Source organism: Micromys minutus, assembly GCF_963924665.1.
Source record: "Micromys minutus genome assembly, chromosome: 1".
Classification (NCBI taxonomy): Eukaryota; Metazoa; Chordata; class Mammalia; order Rodentia; family Muridae; genus Micromys; species Micromys minutus.
In genome coordinates, this window is record NC_137969.1 from 129,870,664 (window position 1) to 129,890,261 (window position 19,598).

The 19,598-nt window shown below is 45.3% G+C and overlaps 1 protein-coding gene across 1 annotated transcript in view; it reads right to left on the reverse strand.

The window, feature by feature from the left end:
* Positions 1–335: 335 nt before the first annotated feature.
* The window catches only part of USP46 (ubiquitin specific peptidase 46), a 58,379-nt gene continuing 39,116 nt past the window's right edge, over positions 336–19,598 (reverse strand). The window contains exons 5-9 of the mRNA XM_080922761.1: positions 15,836–15,912; positions 7,605–7,688; positions 4,864–5,061; positions 4,396–4,474; positions 336–3,870 (exon numbers count right to left, since the gene is read on the reverse strand). Of these exons, the coding sequence (XP_080778887.1) occupies positions 3,769–3,870; positions 4,396–4,474; positions 4,864–5,061; positions 7,605–7,688; positions 15,836–15,912 (540 nt within the window). The 3' untranslated portion in view covers positions 336–3,768. The remainder of the gene's footprint in view (positions 3,871–4,395; positions 4,475–4,863; positions 5,062–7,604; positions 7,689–15,835; positions 15,913–19,598) is intronic.

The window sequence follows — 19,598 nt, forward strand, 5'->3', positions numbered from 1 at the left end:
AAAGACCTGCTCAGGAACTCCCCACTGGCTCACAAGTGATATCAAAGACTTGAAGGTCACAGTGTGACGGTATGTAAATATGGTTCTCTAGGGAGACAATTCCTATTTTATTAGTTTTTCCTACAAAGACTTCTAGAGGCAGAGTGTTAAAGTGAGTGAGAGTTCATGAGACTGACAGTATTGTTTAGTGTTTAAATTGGTTACATTAAAAAAAAAAACAAAAATACAGATTTTAAATAAAAACTACATGATTTTTTTTAAGCAATAAAATCAAGTGAATGCCACACACATATAGAATTTTGGTTACAGAAATAGGAGCCAAAAATAAATTAATGTAATACTAAAAAACAGAAATTTAATTAGGCAGAAAAATAGGCAAGAATTTTCTCTGGCCCATGCCTTTTGCATGAGCTAATCACAATGGTGCTGGCAAATGCCTTGACCAGATACAGCAAACCGGGGGCGGGGGAAGGAACATTTAGTGCACAATATTTTAATACACATGAATATACAAAGTTGATCAAAATGAAATGTTTAAAAGATAAAATCCATCCATAATAAAGCTACACTCCAGTATCTAAAATAAGCCTTAAGCGCCAGTTAGAACAGACTTTCAAGTTAGGCATGCCCATGAAACTAAGGGTACCCATGAAAACAATCCACAGGGACCATTTCTGTCATTCCCCACTTTACACTAAGCCCAAAATATAATTGGGACATAAAACCATGTGGGAATGGCTTCCTATTCGGACTGACACCCTGATTGTTTTATTCCTGACTTTCTTCAAGCCAGTCTACCTGATGACGCCTTGGAATGGGGAAAAAAAATGCATCAATGTAACAAGACTATGCACACTACCATTTTACTAACATTTGCTTAGAAACAAAAGATTCAGCATACTGCACGTGCTCTAGATGTTAAAATAGCAGATAACCGATAAAAGAAACAATTTCGTTTTCTTTAAAAAATGTTAAAGTCTCTTGAAAGACACTTTAATTTCTTTTTAAATACCCAGCTTTTACAGAAATGAAGAAAACTTCAGCAGGCTTACTCACTCCTGCTGGAGAAAGGACATACAAACCCCCATGGGGACTGTTGCTGAGTCTTTGTGCTATCTCTGTGACCTGGAATTGGTCTCATGTGTCCCACAGCTGCTGTCATCTGCTGCTTAACGCTAGGAACCAGGGACAGTAAGTTAGAACATGACTTCTCTATGAAAAGAAAGTGGTGGGGTGGGACAGAGCTGCCTCGTGTTTTCTTTACTGGGAAAGAGGTAAGTCACTAGCCAAGAGTTCTACATTTGAAAAACCAATGGAGTGTTGATGGGGACGCATGTTTGGTCTTCTTTCTCAGCAACACATGGCCAACTGAATGTCAGTACAACAGTCTTGACGTTCATCTTCTTCTGTTCCAAAACCTCTTCATGAATACTGAATTTTAACTGAATTTTTTCATTAAAAGCAATGACTTTGGTTACATTGCTGGGGAAAACTTTACATGCTCGCAGAGACACAAGAGAAAGGAAAATGTGTCAAACCTTACAATAGCATTTGGGCTTCCAATTGGAACATTTTTGTTTTTTGTCTAATAAATTAGCTGCAAGAGTTGTTTCAAAGGTAGTTTTAATAGTTTTTGTTCTGTGATCAGTTCCAAATATATTAGAAACCAGTAGCCATTTTCTTAACCTTTGTACCCCATGGTCAAGTACATGGCTGTCTGTGGACAACTATCTGAGGTTGTCAATCACTTATACTTGGAAAGTGCCTCTCTTCAAAGAACAGAGGTTCACCTCCAACATAAGTGATTAATAAATATGCTTCATGGAGGGGGAAAAAAGGCAAAATGTTTATAAATATGCATTGCCTCTAACCAAGGCAGGGTCCGTGGTTTTTGTCACTTGCATAAGAGAGTAACATGACATAACCCTGTTTCGTCTGCTCCAGTGAAGAATGAGACACATCCCTTCAAGCATGAACGAATGAAGCGTCAGCATGCTTAAGTTCTGAGTCACAAACAATTCAAGATATGTCAGAAGTAAGAAGTCCAGTTTTCACCTAGATAAAGTGCTATCCTCTTCATCGCTGCAAATCGGCCAGTGACAATTTTCAACTGCAATTTTAGTTCACATTGTGCCAACAGTTTGCAAGTTCGCTTGCTGACGTATTACGTCACAACATAACACGTTCACAGTATGATTATAGGGTGTGGAAGTCAACTGACATCCCAAAGGAAGCCAAGGACCATGACTCATAGTATTTGTAGGAAAACCAAGATCCATTCATCAGTAAAACACCAAATCAACCCTCTTAATAAAAGGTACCAATATGCAAAATACTCTAATAAATACACACAAAACAAAAGGGAGAAATGGTGAGATGAGTTCTTCCAGGAAACTGTCTTATCAAGCGTTCCAGGAATCTGAGCCAGAGAAACAACCACCATCTTACCCTCCACCCACCTCCTAACACTTCCTGTGACCCACCTCTCATCCCACTAACTCCAGCATTCCCTTGAGGGAGAGTTTTGTTTTATCCCTGGGACTCACCAGTGCCTCCATAAACAGACTGAACATTAAGGAGAAGGAGGAGGATGAGGAGGAGAAGGAAGAGGAGGAGGAGGAAGAAGAAGAAAAGGAGAAGGGAGAGGAAGAGGGGAAGGGAGAGGGGGAGAAAGGGGGAGGGGGAGAGAGAAAAGAGAGGGAAGGAGAGGGGGAGAGGAGGGAGAGGAAGAGGGGGAGGGGAAGGGGAAAAAGAAGAGGAGGAGGAGGAGGAAGAGGAAGAAGAGGAAGAAAAAGGAGAAGAAACTGTACAATGTGCTGATGTTGTCAAGGTGAACAGATGTTGGTGTTGACTGGCTAGAGAGAGACCTGCCAGAGTAGTCAGCTGGTGTCTCAGTCCTGGTACCACTGACTGCAAAATATCAGCAGTATTGGAAACAACACCTGAAAAGCTTAGTGGTACCAATATGGGAAGAATACAACTACAGGACCTGATGGAAGAAAATTATTACTAAAAATAAACAGCATTGTGTTACTTTCCTGAAACGTGGCTTTTGGTAGAAAGATAAGTTAACTTTTCACTGACCACAAACACATCTTTCTCTTGGCTTTGCCTGCCCTGAGCTCCACAGTACCTTAGCCCCTGGGATTCTACCAGCTAGGTACGCACAGTTGGGTGCCAACACCACCGGCCACCAATGACAACCCTACCTCACCTCGCTCCAATGTGGAGGATGATTTTGGCATCTAGGCCACTCGAGTTTAAAGACTTTCACTTGCACAAACTTAAAGCTATGGTTGCAGCCCTAACATATGAATATCCATCTACCCAACCCCTCTGTCAGAGAAGGCAGGCACGCTAACAAAGGGTAGCAATGCTTCCAGGGACCTGTCAAAGGAATGCGTGGAAGGAGGCCCCAGAAACCATCCAGGAAGCCTACCAAACACTCAACATAGATTATGACATTTACAGAAAATATCACTCTAGTTTAGCCAGACAAGTGGCACAACATTCACCACAACCTTAAAATTAGCAACAGTTATATAAATCTGACTATAATCCGACTGCAGTTAACGCTACCTCAGACCGAAACAGAACCAGGAGAGGTGCTGCATGTAAAAGACACAAAAGAAGGAAGTGTAACACTGCCAGACCAGTGGGCATCAGAGAGACATCAGTGGGCCGCTGGGGGGAAGGAGGTCTGCAGAGAAACAAGGCTCTAGTGCTTTGAGTATTTCCCTGCTTGAATTAGTCTCACGCGCCACTGCGTTATTCTCTTGATTGATAGAATAAAATATATCCAGATTCTGAATTTTTCGATATATCTGATGTTAGACCATAGAATTCCTCAATGGCTTGAGCATCTATTTTCTGCAACAAAGAAGAAAAAGAAAAATGTGATTATTTACTATGCTTCCTGGGCAAACAAAATTGACTGTGAGATACACGAGATGGTATAAAAATGCAATTAGAAGCCTTTGGTGGTACAGACTCAGAATGATGGGGTGGGGAGAACAACTCTTTCCTCTAACAGTCATCATGAGTAACCATTCAGAGATGCCCTGTGAGACACGCAGGAGGTCTGTCTTTCAAGCGGTAATCAGAGGGGTCTGGGAATAACCCGTCCTTTCAGTCTATCAGAGTTCCTTTCCTTTGGGGTCTACTCTACTAGAAAACAGCTACGCTAATGGCTAATGGGTTAAAACAGATTCCACCTTTAAGAGTAGAATTATGGTATTCCTTTACTAGAAAATGAATGCAGAAAGTATGGAGCTGTAATCTAAACAGTTCCATACTACTGGGAAGTGGATCTACTTAGGTACCATTTACAAGGGTTGCCCCACCCCAAATCCCTTCTCCACCCTATACCCATGAGACAGTAACCTGCATGCCTACCTCTACAATGTCATCATCAAACAACAGCCAGAAACCATGACTTTTCACGATGGTGATGTAGTGCCCACGGTTAGGACCACTGGGAAGAAGCGGAGGGGAGAAAGTCACCAGGTAAGCACGTAAATCTTCGTAACATCCCAGTTATCAATGCAAAAACCTAATGTCACGGAGTATAGACAACACCGTGGCACAGACCTGTCCTTTCTGCTACTCAGAAGCTAGAGTGGGAGGTCAAATCCAGCCTGGACCTCACAGAGACATACTGTTTCCAAATTAAAAGAACCGTGGACTAGTTTCTGTCTAAGTCCACACTTCTGGCAGAGCACCATGCTGGCCATGGGGGCACACAGAGGCCCCGTGGGAAGAACAGAAATTCAAATTCAGTTAACATTAGGAATGACTATACCCCCTACCCCCTGCCAGAAAAACAGTGAGCAAGATAAAACATGGCTCCCTGCCCACCTTTACCTTCCACAGTGAACAACTACAGCAACCAGGTCATACATGCGGTCCAGGTTTACAGCATCACTGGAGGTGTTGAAGAGCCTCAGTTCCAGAGGGAAGACCACCCGGTAGGACAGCTTGGTGTACCTGTGGAGCTGCTCCATGTACTTAAACCTCTTTAGGTGCAGGGCCAAAATCATAGGCAGCTTTTTTACCCTCATCCTAAGAAAGCATGAAACAGAAAACAAATTGCACCCAATGCCCATTAGAAGAAAACACACCATTGCCTGCACAAACAAAAACAGGAGGGGCCCAGCAAGTATCTAGACTTTTCACAAGCAGAAGGAGGTGCCCATGTATGGAGAGTGGTGTATCCTGCATCCTTGGCTAACACAGGTAAGAGAAGGTCACAACCATACATCTCCATTGGGTCATGGTAGATGCTCTCTCTGTGCCTCTGCCTGCTGGGTGAGTGTATTTGGACAGTCCGCTCCACGGTATATGGCTAGGAGAACTGAAATATCAAGAAAGGGAAGCTGGGAAAAGGACCAGGCAAACGATCACAGACAGAACTTCAGGTGGTAAAGACTGTCAGAAGGAACCTTCTGACACATGCCTGGGCCTCAAACACCAACGCTGCCAGGCTCGTGCCCACTCCTTACTCTTGTGATTTCATGCCCTGTGGGTGGGTCCCCATGAAATGCAGAGCTTACCTTTGGGCTATTTTCACAAACACTAGGAAATTGAAGGGCAAGGGCTATCATCAAGTCTGAACAGGGCTTCGGCTCATTTTTGATGCTTCCACATGTGATAATGCATTGAAGGTTTTGAAAAATATTGCCCTGGGGGAATTTATCTGGTCCTAACCTTATATAAACAGCTCCCTCCCTCAACCCCAGCTACTATCTGAGCATTAATTAACATTCCTGGGTATATAGTGTCTGTCTCACATTAACAGCTGTGTAGATAACACTGCTGGAGCCCAGCACCCAGGTCTCCTCCTCAGTCCCCGCCCCTCCCCCACAATGATAAGTGTGCTGAATTAGCACAAACGCTGCTGGACCTGTGCTCGTTTTAGTATGCCTATTTTGAACAGCACTGATTCTAAGAAAATATTTATTGGAGAATCTCTTAAGGTAGAAGTCCTCTTCATAAAAAATAAACAAAATAAAAACATCAAATGAGGCAGGCGTGATGAGAGGCAGGTTCTAGAGCAGCCTGGGCTATCCAGCTAGACCCTGCCTCATAAAAATTGGATAGGAAAAAAATAATTATAGGAGATCTCCATATTTCTCAGAAACATGTGTCATTTTAATACACAAAACACCCAGGATTGAGCAGAAAACACCTTCATGCCACACAGGTAGACACAGGCTGCCTGAGGTGAAGCAAGATCCTCAGGATGGGAGGCAGAGACAGTGCCCACTAACATATAGCACCTACAGCCTGCTACAGGGGTTGGCTTTCTCGTACCAATGCCATGAAGAAAGATAGACATGGGCTGCAGGGTTAGGGTGAAGGAGGCTAGGCAGAGAAATCATTGCAACCCCAGGCCTGGATCCTCTGCTCCAGAGGGCACCATTGAGTATCTACAAGCTCCCTTGAAATCTCCAGAACCAACGAGACAAACTTATTCCAAGGAGGAGTTCACAGGAAGATTCAACTTTCAAGTTTCTCGGTTTCTGAGGTTGAGAATGATGGTCAACCAGGAGTTAGCTCAGAGGATCCAGAGCAGTCACTCGAAGGGACCACTGCTAAAAAGATGGCAGACCCTGGATGAGATGCCAAGTGAGAACACGGTAGCTTTCTTCAAGATGGCTTCTTTGTATAGTTCTATCCTCATCCCGTATTCCTGCAACTGCTGTGTCCTTGGTTCACAGCTCCTCATTAAATAACAGATGGTTTTGAAGCCTCTGGCTATAAGTAAGAAGGCCAAAGTCTACAGGAAACACAGCAGTGCTATGTGTACTCTGCTACCTACTGCCACCATTTATTCATGTGCCTTATAAAACTTCTCCTTAATCCTAAGAGGGCAGTGAGGACGTTCAATCCCCACTGTTTACCGATACACAGCACATGGTAATATTTGGTACTTGCTGATGATAAAAAGCATGAGCAGACAAACATAGAACAGTTCTCTGAGGGGCAACATTCTTAGGCAGTGTGGTGCTTTCAATATGCTTGGCCCCAGGAGTGGCACTATTAGGAAGTGTGGCCTTGGGCTGGAGAGATGGCTCAGCAGTTAAGAGCACCGATTGCTCTTCCAGAGGTCCTGAGAGTTCAATTCCCAGCAACCACAAGGTGGCCCATAATCATCTGTAATGAGATCTGATGCCCTCTACTGGTGTGTCTAAAGACAATGACAGTGTACTCATATACATAAAATAAATTTTTTAAAAAAGGAAACGTGGCCTTGTTGGAGTAGGTATGTCACTGTGGGTGTGGGCTTTAAGACTCTTGTCCTAGCTGCCTAGAAGCCAGTCTTCTCCTAGTGACCTAACTCTCAGCTCCTCCTGCACCATGCCTGCCTGGATGCTGCCGTGTTCCCACCTTGATGATAATGGACTGGACCTCTGAACCTGTAAGCCAGCCCCGATTAAATGTGGTCGTTAAGAGTTGCCTTGGTCATGGTGTCTGTTCATGGCAGTAAAACCCTAAGACAGCCAGGTTTTCTGGATGAAGTCACTGACTCTGTAAAGCTTAGATCACAGACCGACGGAGCCCTTCCAACATGAGCCCCCCTCCCAGCTTAGTCCTTCACGCACCTCTTCTGAGCCTCCTGTTTGCTGCAACATGTTTCACAATAATATTTTTGTTCACTACACAGCGTTTCTGTGTTGCTGAAGTCTCTGTAGAGAAAAATATTTTCACCTTTTAAAAAAACAGCCCAGACATACTTAATACACCACATTTAAACCCCTCTATTACCTGGAAGGTAATTCCCAAGTGAAACTGGGGAAAACAATAATCACAGAAGAGCCTTCTTAAGACTGGACTGTTACGCCATTAGAGCATGTCTACAGGACCGGACTGCGGCTTCACTGTGAGAGTTGGAAAAACAGTCTGATTTAAGCCGGGAGTGTTGGCACACACCTCCAATCCCAGCGCTCCGGAGGCTAAGGTGGGTGGATGGGAAGTTTAAAGCCAGCCTAAGCTGCACTGTGAGTTCAGAAGCAGCCCCCGTCCCCAAACAAAACAAAATTTTATTTGAGACCCAGACAGATACACACTAGAGTTTCTAACAGATTCAGAAGTGGGGAAAAGGCAATATTCAATAAGAGTAGTAGTAACAGGAAGAAGGAAGAAAAGGAGGAAAATGAGAAAGAGGAGGAGGAGGAGGAGGAGAAATAGTAGCAGCAGCAGTAGTCAGAAAAATATCAAGCCTGCTTGAACATCCTAAGTCAGGTCCCAAAAAGGCAATCATAAAATCCAAAGTGGGATTTCTATATTAATTAAAATGGCATCTCAGAGATTCCATTTTTCAAAGACCACAAGAGTTAAAAATACTGAAATCAGAACTGTATACAATTGCCCTTATGTCCAGCTTAAACCCTAGGAATGGGGTGGGGGCGCAGCTCGGGTGGTAAAGCGCTTGGCCCTGGGTTCCATCCTCAGTGCTGCAGGCACTGGACGTGGCACTGCAAGCCTATAACGTTCACACTAGGGAGGAGGAAGCAAGGAAGATCAGGAGTCAGAGGTCACCTACCATCTCCTAGCTGAGTTTGAGGCCAGCCTGGGCTGTGTGAGATGCTGCCCCATTCCTCTCTCTCTCTCTCTCTCTCTCTCTCTCTCTCTCTCTCTCTCTCTCTCACTCTCTCTCTCTCTCTCCCCACACACACACACAAACACACACACATTCTCACTATGTGTGTCTCTCGGTGTCTCTCTAACACACACACTTGAGTCATCAAAAGGTGGTGGCCTTCCACCCACCACTGCTCCCCCACACACCCCAGGATAAGCACTTTAGCCTGCCTTATTTTAAAAACAAAGGCCATTGTGGCTATGCTGGATACAATCTTATCAGAAGGCTCTGCCTGCTACTTAGAGCATGCACTTTCTAAATGTCACGGCCTTTCATTCTTTTCTGGGTCCAACTCTGCATTTCTGTGGTCAGCTTCAAAGGGCTGAAAACAACATTTAGAATCTACTGCCCAGTGGTTTCAAAAGTGCCTGTTGGCAACCCCTTCTTCACGCCCTCTCCCAACAGCAGAATGAGCAGGTTTGATTAAACAGAGAAGGGTAGGAAGGATCTATCACTTACAGAGAAAGCACCAAAGAAAAGCATTATCTATGTGCTCAAGTCCTGGGGTTTGGAGAATAACTGTCCTCACACAGAAACAAGTACAATGAGCCTGTAAGCATTTCTTATCCATAAGCCACTAGCTGCCTAAGACCCTGCTCTCAGGAGAAACAGTCCGACGCCCACACTCACCAGCCCTTGGCCTCAGACCCTACCAACCCTTTGACCCTGCCTCCTACTCTAGTCTGCAGTTTCCCGACCCAGCCACTCCTGAGTGGGTTGTCCCCTCTTCTGTTGGGGAGAACAGGTAGGAACGACTTCCTCAGCAATCGGAGTGCTTTCCAGAGCCCCCCATGGCTGAGAAGCCTGGCTATTCAGAACTCAGGGACTCACCCCTGTCCACGGTGGGTTGTCCTAGGGAGTCCACAGGCTCTGATCCCACTGCAGTGGATTTTGTTTTGTTCTTAAGGGCGTGTGTGTGTGTGTGATTGTTCAAGTGAGTGTGTGACTATGTGCATGTCTGTGTGTGTATTGTGTGAATGTGAATGTGTATGCCTGTGTGTTTATCTGTGTGTGTGAATATGTGTGTATGCACATGTCTGTGTGTGTATGAAATTGTATGTGTATGTTGTATGAGTATGTTCTGTGAATATGTGAGTATGTGTGCATGTGTGTATGTGTGTGTGTGTCTGTGTGTGAGTATGTATATGTGTGTGTATGTCTGTGTGTGAATGCATGTGTGTATGTGGGTGATTGTATGTGTATGTGTTTGTGTATGTGTGTGAGTATATGTGTATCTGTGTGTGTTTGTATGTGTGTATGTATATGTGTATGTGTGTGAGTATAAATGTGTGTATGAGTTTTTGTTTGTGTGTATGTATGTGTGTATGTGTGTATGTATTTGTGAGTGTGTGTGTGTGTGTGTGTGTGTGTGTGTATCTCTGTGTGTCCACACATTATTCTCAGAGGCCAGAAGAGGGCATCATCTTCTGATCTCTCTCTCTCTCTCTCTCTCTCTCTCTCTCTCTCTCTCTCTCTCTCTCTCTCTCTCTCTCTCCCTATCCTCTGAGGAAGTCCTCTACCCACACCTCAGCTCATGTTTTCTCAGCTAGTCCTCAGACCCAACCATTCTCCTGCCTCCACACACCTCAGAACTTTAGTTACACACATGCACAAGATGCCTGGCTTGTTACATGAATTCAGAATCCTCAACTTTGATCCTCTGGATTACACACCAAGGATTCTTAAAAGAACAGGAAGAGATCTTGTGTGTTTTGATCACTGGTCTATATCCAGCCTGACCCTGCTGAATGAATGAATGAATGAATGAATGAATGAATGAATAAAGGCAAACAGAAGAATAATGTCCAGGGGGAAAGCAGAGACACAAGAGAAAATAAATGTGTCCTGGAATAATCAAGGCATTTCCCTAAGAGGCAATGTCCAAGTCAGGTGGACAGAAGGAAGCATGCTGGGGAAACAGAGGCACAGAGGGAAGGCACAAAGCAGGAGAGCCACCATTGCAGCTCAAGCTCAGTGTCACTAAGAGGCTTGCGTGGTCCCTACAGCTCAGTGGCTCCTCAGCAGCATGGGATGGGCATAAGCAGACAGTGTCTCTGAGAACTGCTACCTTCAGCAGCTCTGCGGAAAGCTCGGAAGCCACCAGGAGGCAAGGAAACCCTCGACAAGCAGCCATGCCACACTTCCAGACTTCAGTCCTTAATGAGCAATCACACGCAACTGCAGCGGAATGGAGACTCGCTGAGTAACTGTTCTGGAGCATTGTTTGAGGTTGTTTCCTTGGTCGGAGTAATCAAGGAAACCGCAGCCGAGAGGAAGGAGCCAAACACGCAATCTTAAAAACTATGCGTTCTTTGTAGGCTGGTATGGGATAAAACACAGCGAGAGTTTTCAATGGTTGATCATCCCGGGTCTCAAAATCTAAAATGCTAGTCCCAAGCATTTAGATAAGGGATAGTTCATCTGTATCCATTTAAAAGCCCCATTTAAAAAGGCCACCATCCTCCTCAGTCCCAGTGGGTCAGAAACACAATAGCACCAGACAGTGATGGTGTACACCTTTAATCCCAGCACTTGGGAGGAAGAGGTAGGAGGATCTCTGAGTTAGAGGCCAGCCTGATCTACAAAGCGGGTTCCGTGACAGTTAGAAACCCTGTCTCAGAGAGAGAGAGGTGCGGGGGAGGGAGAGCATACGGCCGTAAGGAAAAGTATGTAGCTGTCATGACCACGAGAGTGGGATGGGAGGGTAGGCCAGAGAGGGGCTGGCCCAGCAGTAATGGAAGCAGAGCAGGTCTTGGAGTTCACACCGATAGTTCGTAGAAAAAAACTGTGGGCATGAGGCACTACACCTGTAAGCGTAGCACTCAGAGGCATAGGTAAGGAAGATCAAGGCCAGCCTGGGCTACAGGAGGAGGTTCCATCTCTCACGACACCACCACAGTAACAATAAAGGTTGGGGAAGTTTTCCAAAGCCATGTTACAATAGGCAGGAGGCAACAGAGAGAGCTTTCTGGAACGTAGGGTAAACTGCTAATGCACAGAGAAGGCGGGGGAAGTACGGAGCTCTCTGTACTGCCTTCAAAAGGGTCGTAGTGGCAATCAAACATTATTTTAGGATTCACCATGGGAACAAACCTAATAAGAAATGCATGCCTTTATAAAGGAACTTAAAAGCTTTAAAGAGCCAGACCCAGCCTGAGCAAGTGGAGCTGAGGGTGGAGACCAGATGTTGCAGTGCAACCCAGATGTCAACCTGCAAATGAAGCACCCGAGGGAATCTGGTCCAGACACAGACTCTGATTCTAAAGACTGCATTTCTAGTGACATTCCAAGCCGTGTCAGTGGCACAGGCTCACTGACCTGAGCAAGACAGTAAAGAGAGGACACTGAGCTTCTCAAGGTTCGGTGGTACCAAAATCACCAGAGCGTACATTATGGACAGAAGCCCAGGGAAGCTCTTCCATTGTGCGATGCCTCTACTTTTACTAGCATCCCAGGTGATGCTGACACATGTACCGAAGCCTGACAACCACTAACTTGAATGTTAAACAAAGAAAGGAGGTGAGGATGGACAGAGGAGGGAAGTGCAGGGTGGGTTGAGGGTATATACTATGGAAATCAGTGTTGTGGTTCCTCAAACACACACATACACACATGTATGACCCAGATTACCACTACTGGGTTCATGCTTAAAGGACTCTTAGGTCCAAATACCTGAGATGTAAGAGTCAGAATAGAAATAACTCAGATTCAGAAAGATTCATATGTATGTGTAATTCCCCTCCCCCAATGTGTGTGTGTGTGTGTGTGTGTGTGTGTGTGTGTGTGCGTGTGTGTGTGTAAGGAAGCAGGTGAGACAGCAGGGGGAGGGGTGGGTAAATAAGAACAAACTGTAATGTCACAATGAAAAACATCCCTTGGTACTAACTAAATAATTAACTTAAAAAATTATCTGCGAGTGTCCATCCCAGAAAATGCTGCATGCCAGTAATGACCAAACTAAGACAGAAGTCACAACACAGGAAAGATTCAGGTGACATGCAGTAAGGGGACAATGCGTGTAAACTCAGGACATCATTTGAGTTTCTCAAAACAGGTAGAAATGGGATTCCTAAAGATCAGTTTTCACGGAGAGAGCTCTGAGAGGATTTGGAGGCCGCTCACTTGGATACCTGGCTGACTGACCTCTTGGCCCCAGAGGGTTTCAGGAAGAAGACAGTCCTGAGCTCTTAGAGGTGAGGGGCCACAGAGAGCAAAGGAACTGAAGGGGAAGAGAAAAACACCATAAAGGCTTCAGAAGGACAGTCAGGACAAACTGCACACAGTCTTTGCCTGAGGACATCTCTGAGCCTTCCAAAGGAGGGGGAACGGAGTGGGGGGGAGCACCCTCTTTCTTAGAATCCTCAGCCATGGGCTGCTCACCCTGCCAAGGACACAGTTCTGAAGTCTGAAGTACGAGCTTCTAGCTCGAGTCAGTGTGGACTCCTGGGCTTCTTTCAAGCTGTTTTCTGACTTTTAATGTTATTTCTACCATTTCTCTGGGATGAGAGTTGGTGAGAATACACTGGAATCTGTCACCCAAAATCCCTCTGGAAGGAGGCTAGGTGCTTACTTCAGATCCCCTCTCCTCCCCCACCCCCGGTTCAGCATGAATCCTTAACAGTCATTAAGATAGATGAAAGACAGAAACCTCACACCATAAACCCTTAATACAGGGGGTGCTAATGAGCTCCCAACTGAAAAACAAATAAAATGAATCCAACCTAAGTTGAGGGAGGGAGGCTAGTGTCATGGTCATTGCATCTCCAGACTCAATGACTTAATTGCCTATTTATTTATCTATCATGGAACTCACTATGAATATCAGGCTGGCCTCGAAATCAGAAAAGCCAGCCTGCCTCTACTTCCCAAGTGCTGAAATTTAATGTATGTGGCATTACAAACACCTTAATTCAAACATTCATATGCCAGGGGTAAAAATAACTCAGCTAATGGATCTGCTGGACTTACCCACCCCGGGGCTGCCGAACTCTGACAGAAGACACTGAAGGTTCGGGCTCCATTGGAGAGCTCAATGGTGAGAGACAGCAGCCAGCTGACTTCTTTTTATGATGTATGAGGATAGGTGTGAGCCGGCCAAGATCTAATGTAGGGGTGGTCTAAAGTTGGGGAGTACTTATCAGGAATACTATGATGGTTAATGTCCATTGTCAATGTGACTAGATTTAGGGGTACCTAAGAAATATGTTTATAGGGGTAGCTGTGGGTGTGTTTCCAGAGAGGATAATGGGGAATGAATGGCCCACACTGAATGTTGACATCATCCCATGCACTGGGATCTAGGACTGAATAAAAATGGGGGTGGGGCAGGACTGAATGTGAGCATTAACCTCAATGTTTCCTAACTGTGGACAGTGTGACCAACCGACTGCCCTGTGTTCCAGCCACCAATGCCTTCTCCACTGTGACAGGCTGTACCCTCAAACTGTGAGCCAAAATCAACCCTCCCCCTCAGCAGTCTCATCTGCTGGGCACTTTATCACAGTCATGAAAAAGGTGACTAACGCTGCCCTTTCCCGTCTTTGCCATTTCCAACCACCTTGAGCTTGCTCGCACTGGGGAAACTGAGCCAACATTCCCACGCCTCCATGGAAACAGTACATCCAGGATTCGGTTCCCCGGGGTACATCTGACGTCGGAACTAACTACTCAGCACTTTATCTTTCTGGCTTCAATGCTGCAGCCGCCGCCACCTTCCTTCACACAGACTCCCCATGAGGCAGAGGATGCCGCCAAACCTCCTCAAAGCCCAACATCTACCACTCAAGGGAACGGCAATATCCTTCCCCCACAGAACAACATTGGGACAACTTTCTCTTTTCCCAGCCAAGACCATCAAGCATCCAATATCGTTATAAACACCAAGGAGCCCCAAAGATGGTCTGTTTTCACAGGAGTGTCACCCAATCCCTTAACAGAACCAAGCTGAAGAAAGAGGAGGCCCACAAAACACACCTGCTCACTCCATGCTTGTTAATGTACACCGCGGTGGCATCTGCTCACTGGGACAGCCCATCCCTACCACTGAGGAGCATTAGCATCCTCACCATCAGCGACTCTGGAGGGCAGTCTTATCCCTATGTTCTGGGGTCATCTGTGTAGCCCCACTTGACCAGAAGTAGCCAGGTCTTTAGGCCTTAGAGCTTGGTGACTTGTGGCTTTCATTCTTAGGTATGGGGAGCCAATCCTGTGGCCTCTGTAGCCTTATATAGACCCATATGCAAAGTGAAATATGTCCTTTGAAGGGAAAGAAAGGGTTTAGAACTGTTGCAAGGACAAGATTTCTCATCCTCACTCCATTTTAACAAGGAAATAGGTGCTAAGAACTGAATTCAGGTTCTCTGGTCAAACATTATGATCACATAACTACTGAGCCATCTCCCCAGCCTCTCTGAGCACAGTTTCAATGCATAAGTGAATATGTTCTATCTGCAGTGATGTTGTTAAACTCTGGCTCATTACTGCCTCCTGATGCTAATGAGGGATTGCTACAGAATATTAAAACAATGCAAAAGAGTCAAATCCATCACTAGTTTCCAAAGCACATAAACGTTCATGTACAAGGTTATCTCAGAGCAGCGCTTCTCAACCTTCCCAACACTGCAACTTTAACACAGTCCCTTATGCTGTGGTGACCCCAACCATACGAATATTTTCATTGCTACTTCAGAACTGCTATTTTGCTACTGTTAGGGATTATAATGTAAATATCTGTGTTTTCCGGTGGTCTTAGGAGACCCCTGGGTCATTCATTCCCCAAGGGGGTTGTGCCCCACAGGTTGATAACTGCTACCTTAGGAAATGAGTAATGGCTGGTATCTGTACCATTTATTAACTTAACATGTGAGTGAGTATATGCTTGAGGCAGGCAGATATAAACATGCGTACGCACACACCCACCCACCCACCGAGCTAAAGCATGTCTGTTTTACAGATTAAAGTTTTATTTTTAACTACAATGATGAATTACTTCCATCGGATCCTCCCTGATCAAAAAGACTGTGTTCCAGACCACATTTGTTTATTTTTAATCTTCTGGAAAAGAATAGAAAGTAGGAAATAATAAGGTTATATTGGTTTAAAAGCAGGGATGATTTTGTGAGACTTAAATTCCCTTGTGTGCTTACTAACTGGGTCAAAAGCTCAAACCCCAGGCAGAATGCAAGTGGTTACCTCAGACAGTGGGTGATAGAGGTGTTCTGTTCCACATCAACAGAGAGGTCAAGAAAATCTTCATCTTTGCTACTTACCTGAAGCAAAAAAAAAAAAAAAAAAAAAAAAAAAAAAAAAAGAAGAAGAAGAAGGGGGAGTTAGATACAAAATGTACAGCAGACACAGTAGCTAAGACTCTGATGTCTATGGGTAACCCTGACATACGACAACAGTAAAATCACATGTGGCTATAAACACCCACCAAACCAGAATTAGTTCAGAGCTTCCCAACCCAATCCCAGTTCACCTCAATACTTTCACGGTTCTGCTTCTAAATGTGGTAACTAAAACTCAATTAGGTTTCTTTCCCCTTCAGCCATGTTTCTCATTGTTGCTGCCAATGAGTATCAAACAGGTGACAGGCATCTATGTAGCCCACACTGGGAGAGGATGGGCACAGAAAGAGTCCAAGAGATAAGAAACCTCCAACTACATGGTGCCCTTCACCAAGTCCAGTCCCTTGAAGTCCCTTCCTTCAATGCCCATTCAAGCCCCATGGGATCAGAGAGCTGGAGCTGGACTGTCATACTAATTCCCACTGAGCTGTCCTTCGGGAAGTGGTCACCATCTACAGAGTTCTGTGCTGTAATTCCTGAGCTGGTCACACACCCCATCCTGACACAGACCACTCTCAGCTAAACCAGTGCAATGGTCCAGTTGTTCCCCAGCCCCTCACATAGCAGTCAAAGCTCCCGGAGTGGTTGCTTACTTTCCACTCACCCACCAACAACCCTGAGGTTTTTGCAGTTTTGCTGGTGGACTAGGAGGGATGAGCTGACCCAGCAACACACTTGAAGTGTTCAGTCTGCCAATGGGAAAATGAAGACCATGCTCATTAAAAGACGTGTTCCCATGCTCCAGTGAGTATATGGGCAAAAGAAGCTGATGCTTCTCCTCCTCCTCCTCCTCCCCTTCCTCCTCCTCCCCTTCCTCCTTCTCCCCTTCCTCCTCCTCCTCCCCTCTCCTCCTCCCCTTCCTCCTCCCCCCCCTTCCTCCTTCTTCCCCCTCCTCACCTTCCTCCTCCTGCCCCCTCCTCCTCACCTTCCTCCTCCTCACCTTCCTCCTCCTCCCCCTCCTCCTCACCTTCCTCCTCCTCCCCCTTCCTCCTCACCTTCCTCCTCCTGCCCCCTCCTCCCCCCCTTCCTCCTCCTCCTCCTTTGTCTTTCAGGGGTGGGTGACAGAGCTGGGAGTTTGGGGAAGTGAGTATTATCAGAGTGCACTATGTGAAATCCCAAATAACCAATAAAAACATTATATTGGGGAAAGGAGGGCAATAATGACCCTATAATTACAGATTCTAGAAAAATGTCCTAGAGAAATACTCAAGAGTTGCAGACACATGCTCTGATGCTATTATAGTAAAAACAAAAATGTGGGTTTCCCCTGATGACTATGAAGCATTTGAATTAAGGTAAGGTAACACATGCAGAGAGCTTTAATAAGTGTTAACTGATAAGTGGAGTCTGACTAGAATCCCAGGACTTGATAGGCAGAGGCAGGCAGATCTCTCTGAGTTTGAATCTACATAGTAAGTTCAAGACTGGCCAGGATTATGCAGTCTTTAATAAAAAACAAAACAATAAAAAAGTAACTGAGTGTAGTGGTGCACACCTTTAATTCTAGCACTAAGGAGGCTGACTGGAGGAATTTGAGGACATGCTAGTCTAAATAGTGAGTTCCAGGACATCCAGTGCTCATACATAGTGAGACCCTATCTCAAAAAAGAAAAAGTGTTCAGTAAATGTTCACAAAGCTAGAAGTGGTTTTCTACATGATAGTTACATTAAATGAAAAAAGAAATAGTGTGCATAATTATATACTGTTTAAAAGGTATGTGTATATCTAGATGAACACTTTCTCTTATTATGATGAAGGCGTCTTAGCTCCAAGTCTATGACTGACTACAGGTCATCTCATCAAGAGGACATTACCATCATTATCACGCCCTCCAGCCGTGTGTGTGTGTGTGTGTGTGTGTGTGTGTGTGTGTGTGTGTGTGTGTGTGCGTAATATTTTGAGACAGTGATTCACACCATGCAGTAAAGCTCGGCCTTGAATTGAATCCTTGATTCTCATGCCTCAGCCTTGTGAGTGTTAGGATTCCAGGTGACTATAGACAGACAGGCATATGCCAGAGCACCCAGCTCTTTTCCAATTCTTAAGTCCAAGTGAGCCCCAGAACTTGTCTCAGCCAGGGGAGACTGGAAGACACATTATCAACAGAGGTTGACAGCTGACAGCATTGGTAAAACTGCTTCCCCTTTTCTAAAAATAAAATGTATGTCTGTGTATTACGTGTGCTTTTGTTGACTCTGCACAGTCTAAAAGAGGGGATCAAGTCCCCTGGAACTGGAGCTATGGAGAGTTGTAAGCCACTATGTAGGTGCTGGGAATCGAACCTGGGCCCTCTAAAGAGTAGCCAGTGTTCTAAGCTGCTGAGCCATCTCTCCAGAACCATGCCACCTCTTTCTGGCACTTCTGCCGTCACCATAAAAAATGCTAAGCCCAGATAACCCTGCATTCAGGAAGAAAACAGAAGACTCTAGGAACATGGTCTCAGCTTAGTCATCTAAAGCAAGTGCCCTGGCCAACCTATGACATGGGAATAAGCCAGCTGACCACAAACACACAACTCCAGCCAGAGTCAACCTAAGTCAGCTGGCCCTAAGCCAACAAGCACACTTTGCAGGGGTCATATTAATACAAGACGGCTGCACTTAAGCCTCAGAGCACAGTAGCCGATAGCAAACAGCGGAGAACTGATACAAACACACGGCATAATAAATTTTCTATTTTCCTTACTAAAGCTCAGAAGGTTGCCTTTAGCAGTAAATAACTAAGATCCTGGTTTATTAATATGTGTGCACCCGACTCTGCTTCTGCCCTTGGGGTACCACGACAGTTTTCCGTGTGACAGCTCTTCTCTGTTCTGGGAAGCGAAACAGCTCTTCCAGACAGTATCAGTGAAACAGCAATCTTTTATTTGGGAATAAATTTGGGGATATATAAATCTTGGGGCATGGAAAGGGGTTTTTCAAGGTAAGCTTTCATTATTGGCTGGGCTAGGGTGCTGGGAATGCTTCATTTGCATGAAGAGCAATTCCAGGTGCTTAAACTTGTAATTTGGCCATCAGGGGAATATGGCTACCTCAGTTAGGGTTGTAGGGCTAAGTGCCCCGGGGTATGCAGGCCCACAACAGGGAGGGGGGCAATCCGTACTCCTGTTAGTCTCATGATGAGACTCTCAGGGTTTGGATACATCTCTTCTCCAGGTCCATGCCGTGCCCCATCCCGCCACGCTTGCCCCCACCAAGCCTGCCCCACATCTCCCCCTTTTTGTTTTATTTGAACTCAGAGATTGGCCTGCCTCCGCCTCCTAAGTGCTGAGGTTAAAGGCATGCACCATTATGTCTAGCAGGAAGAGGATTCATTGGGCCAAAGAGAAATCCTGTGAAAATCCAGATCGACGACATTGGTGAATATTTGTGTGAACACGGATGTGATCGATCGCCATTCTTGGTTTGCCTTTTGAAATAATTCTCATGTGCTGGTGCTGATGACTGTGGTGGTGTTGGAGGTGCTGCTGCTGCTGCTACAGTTAAAGGGGGTGCTCAAGCTAAACATGCACATCAGCAGACAGCAGAGTAAGGACCACAGGATACGCATAGTAAATACACAATAGATGGGATTGCTCAGCTGAAGAACTGGATGAAGACTAAGAAGA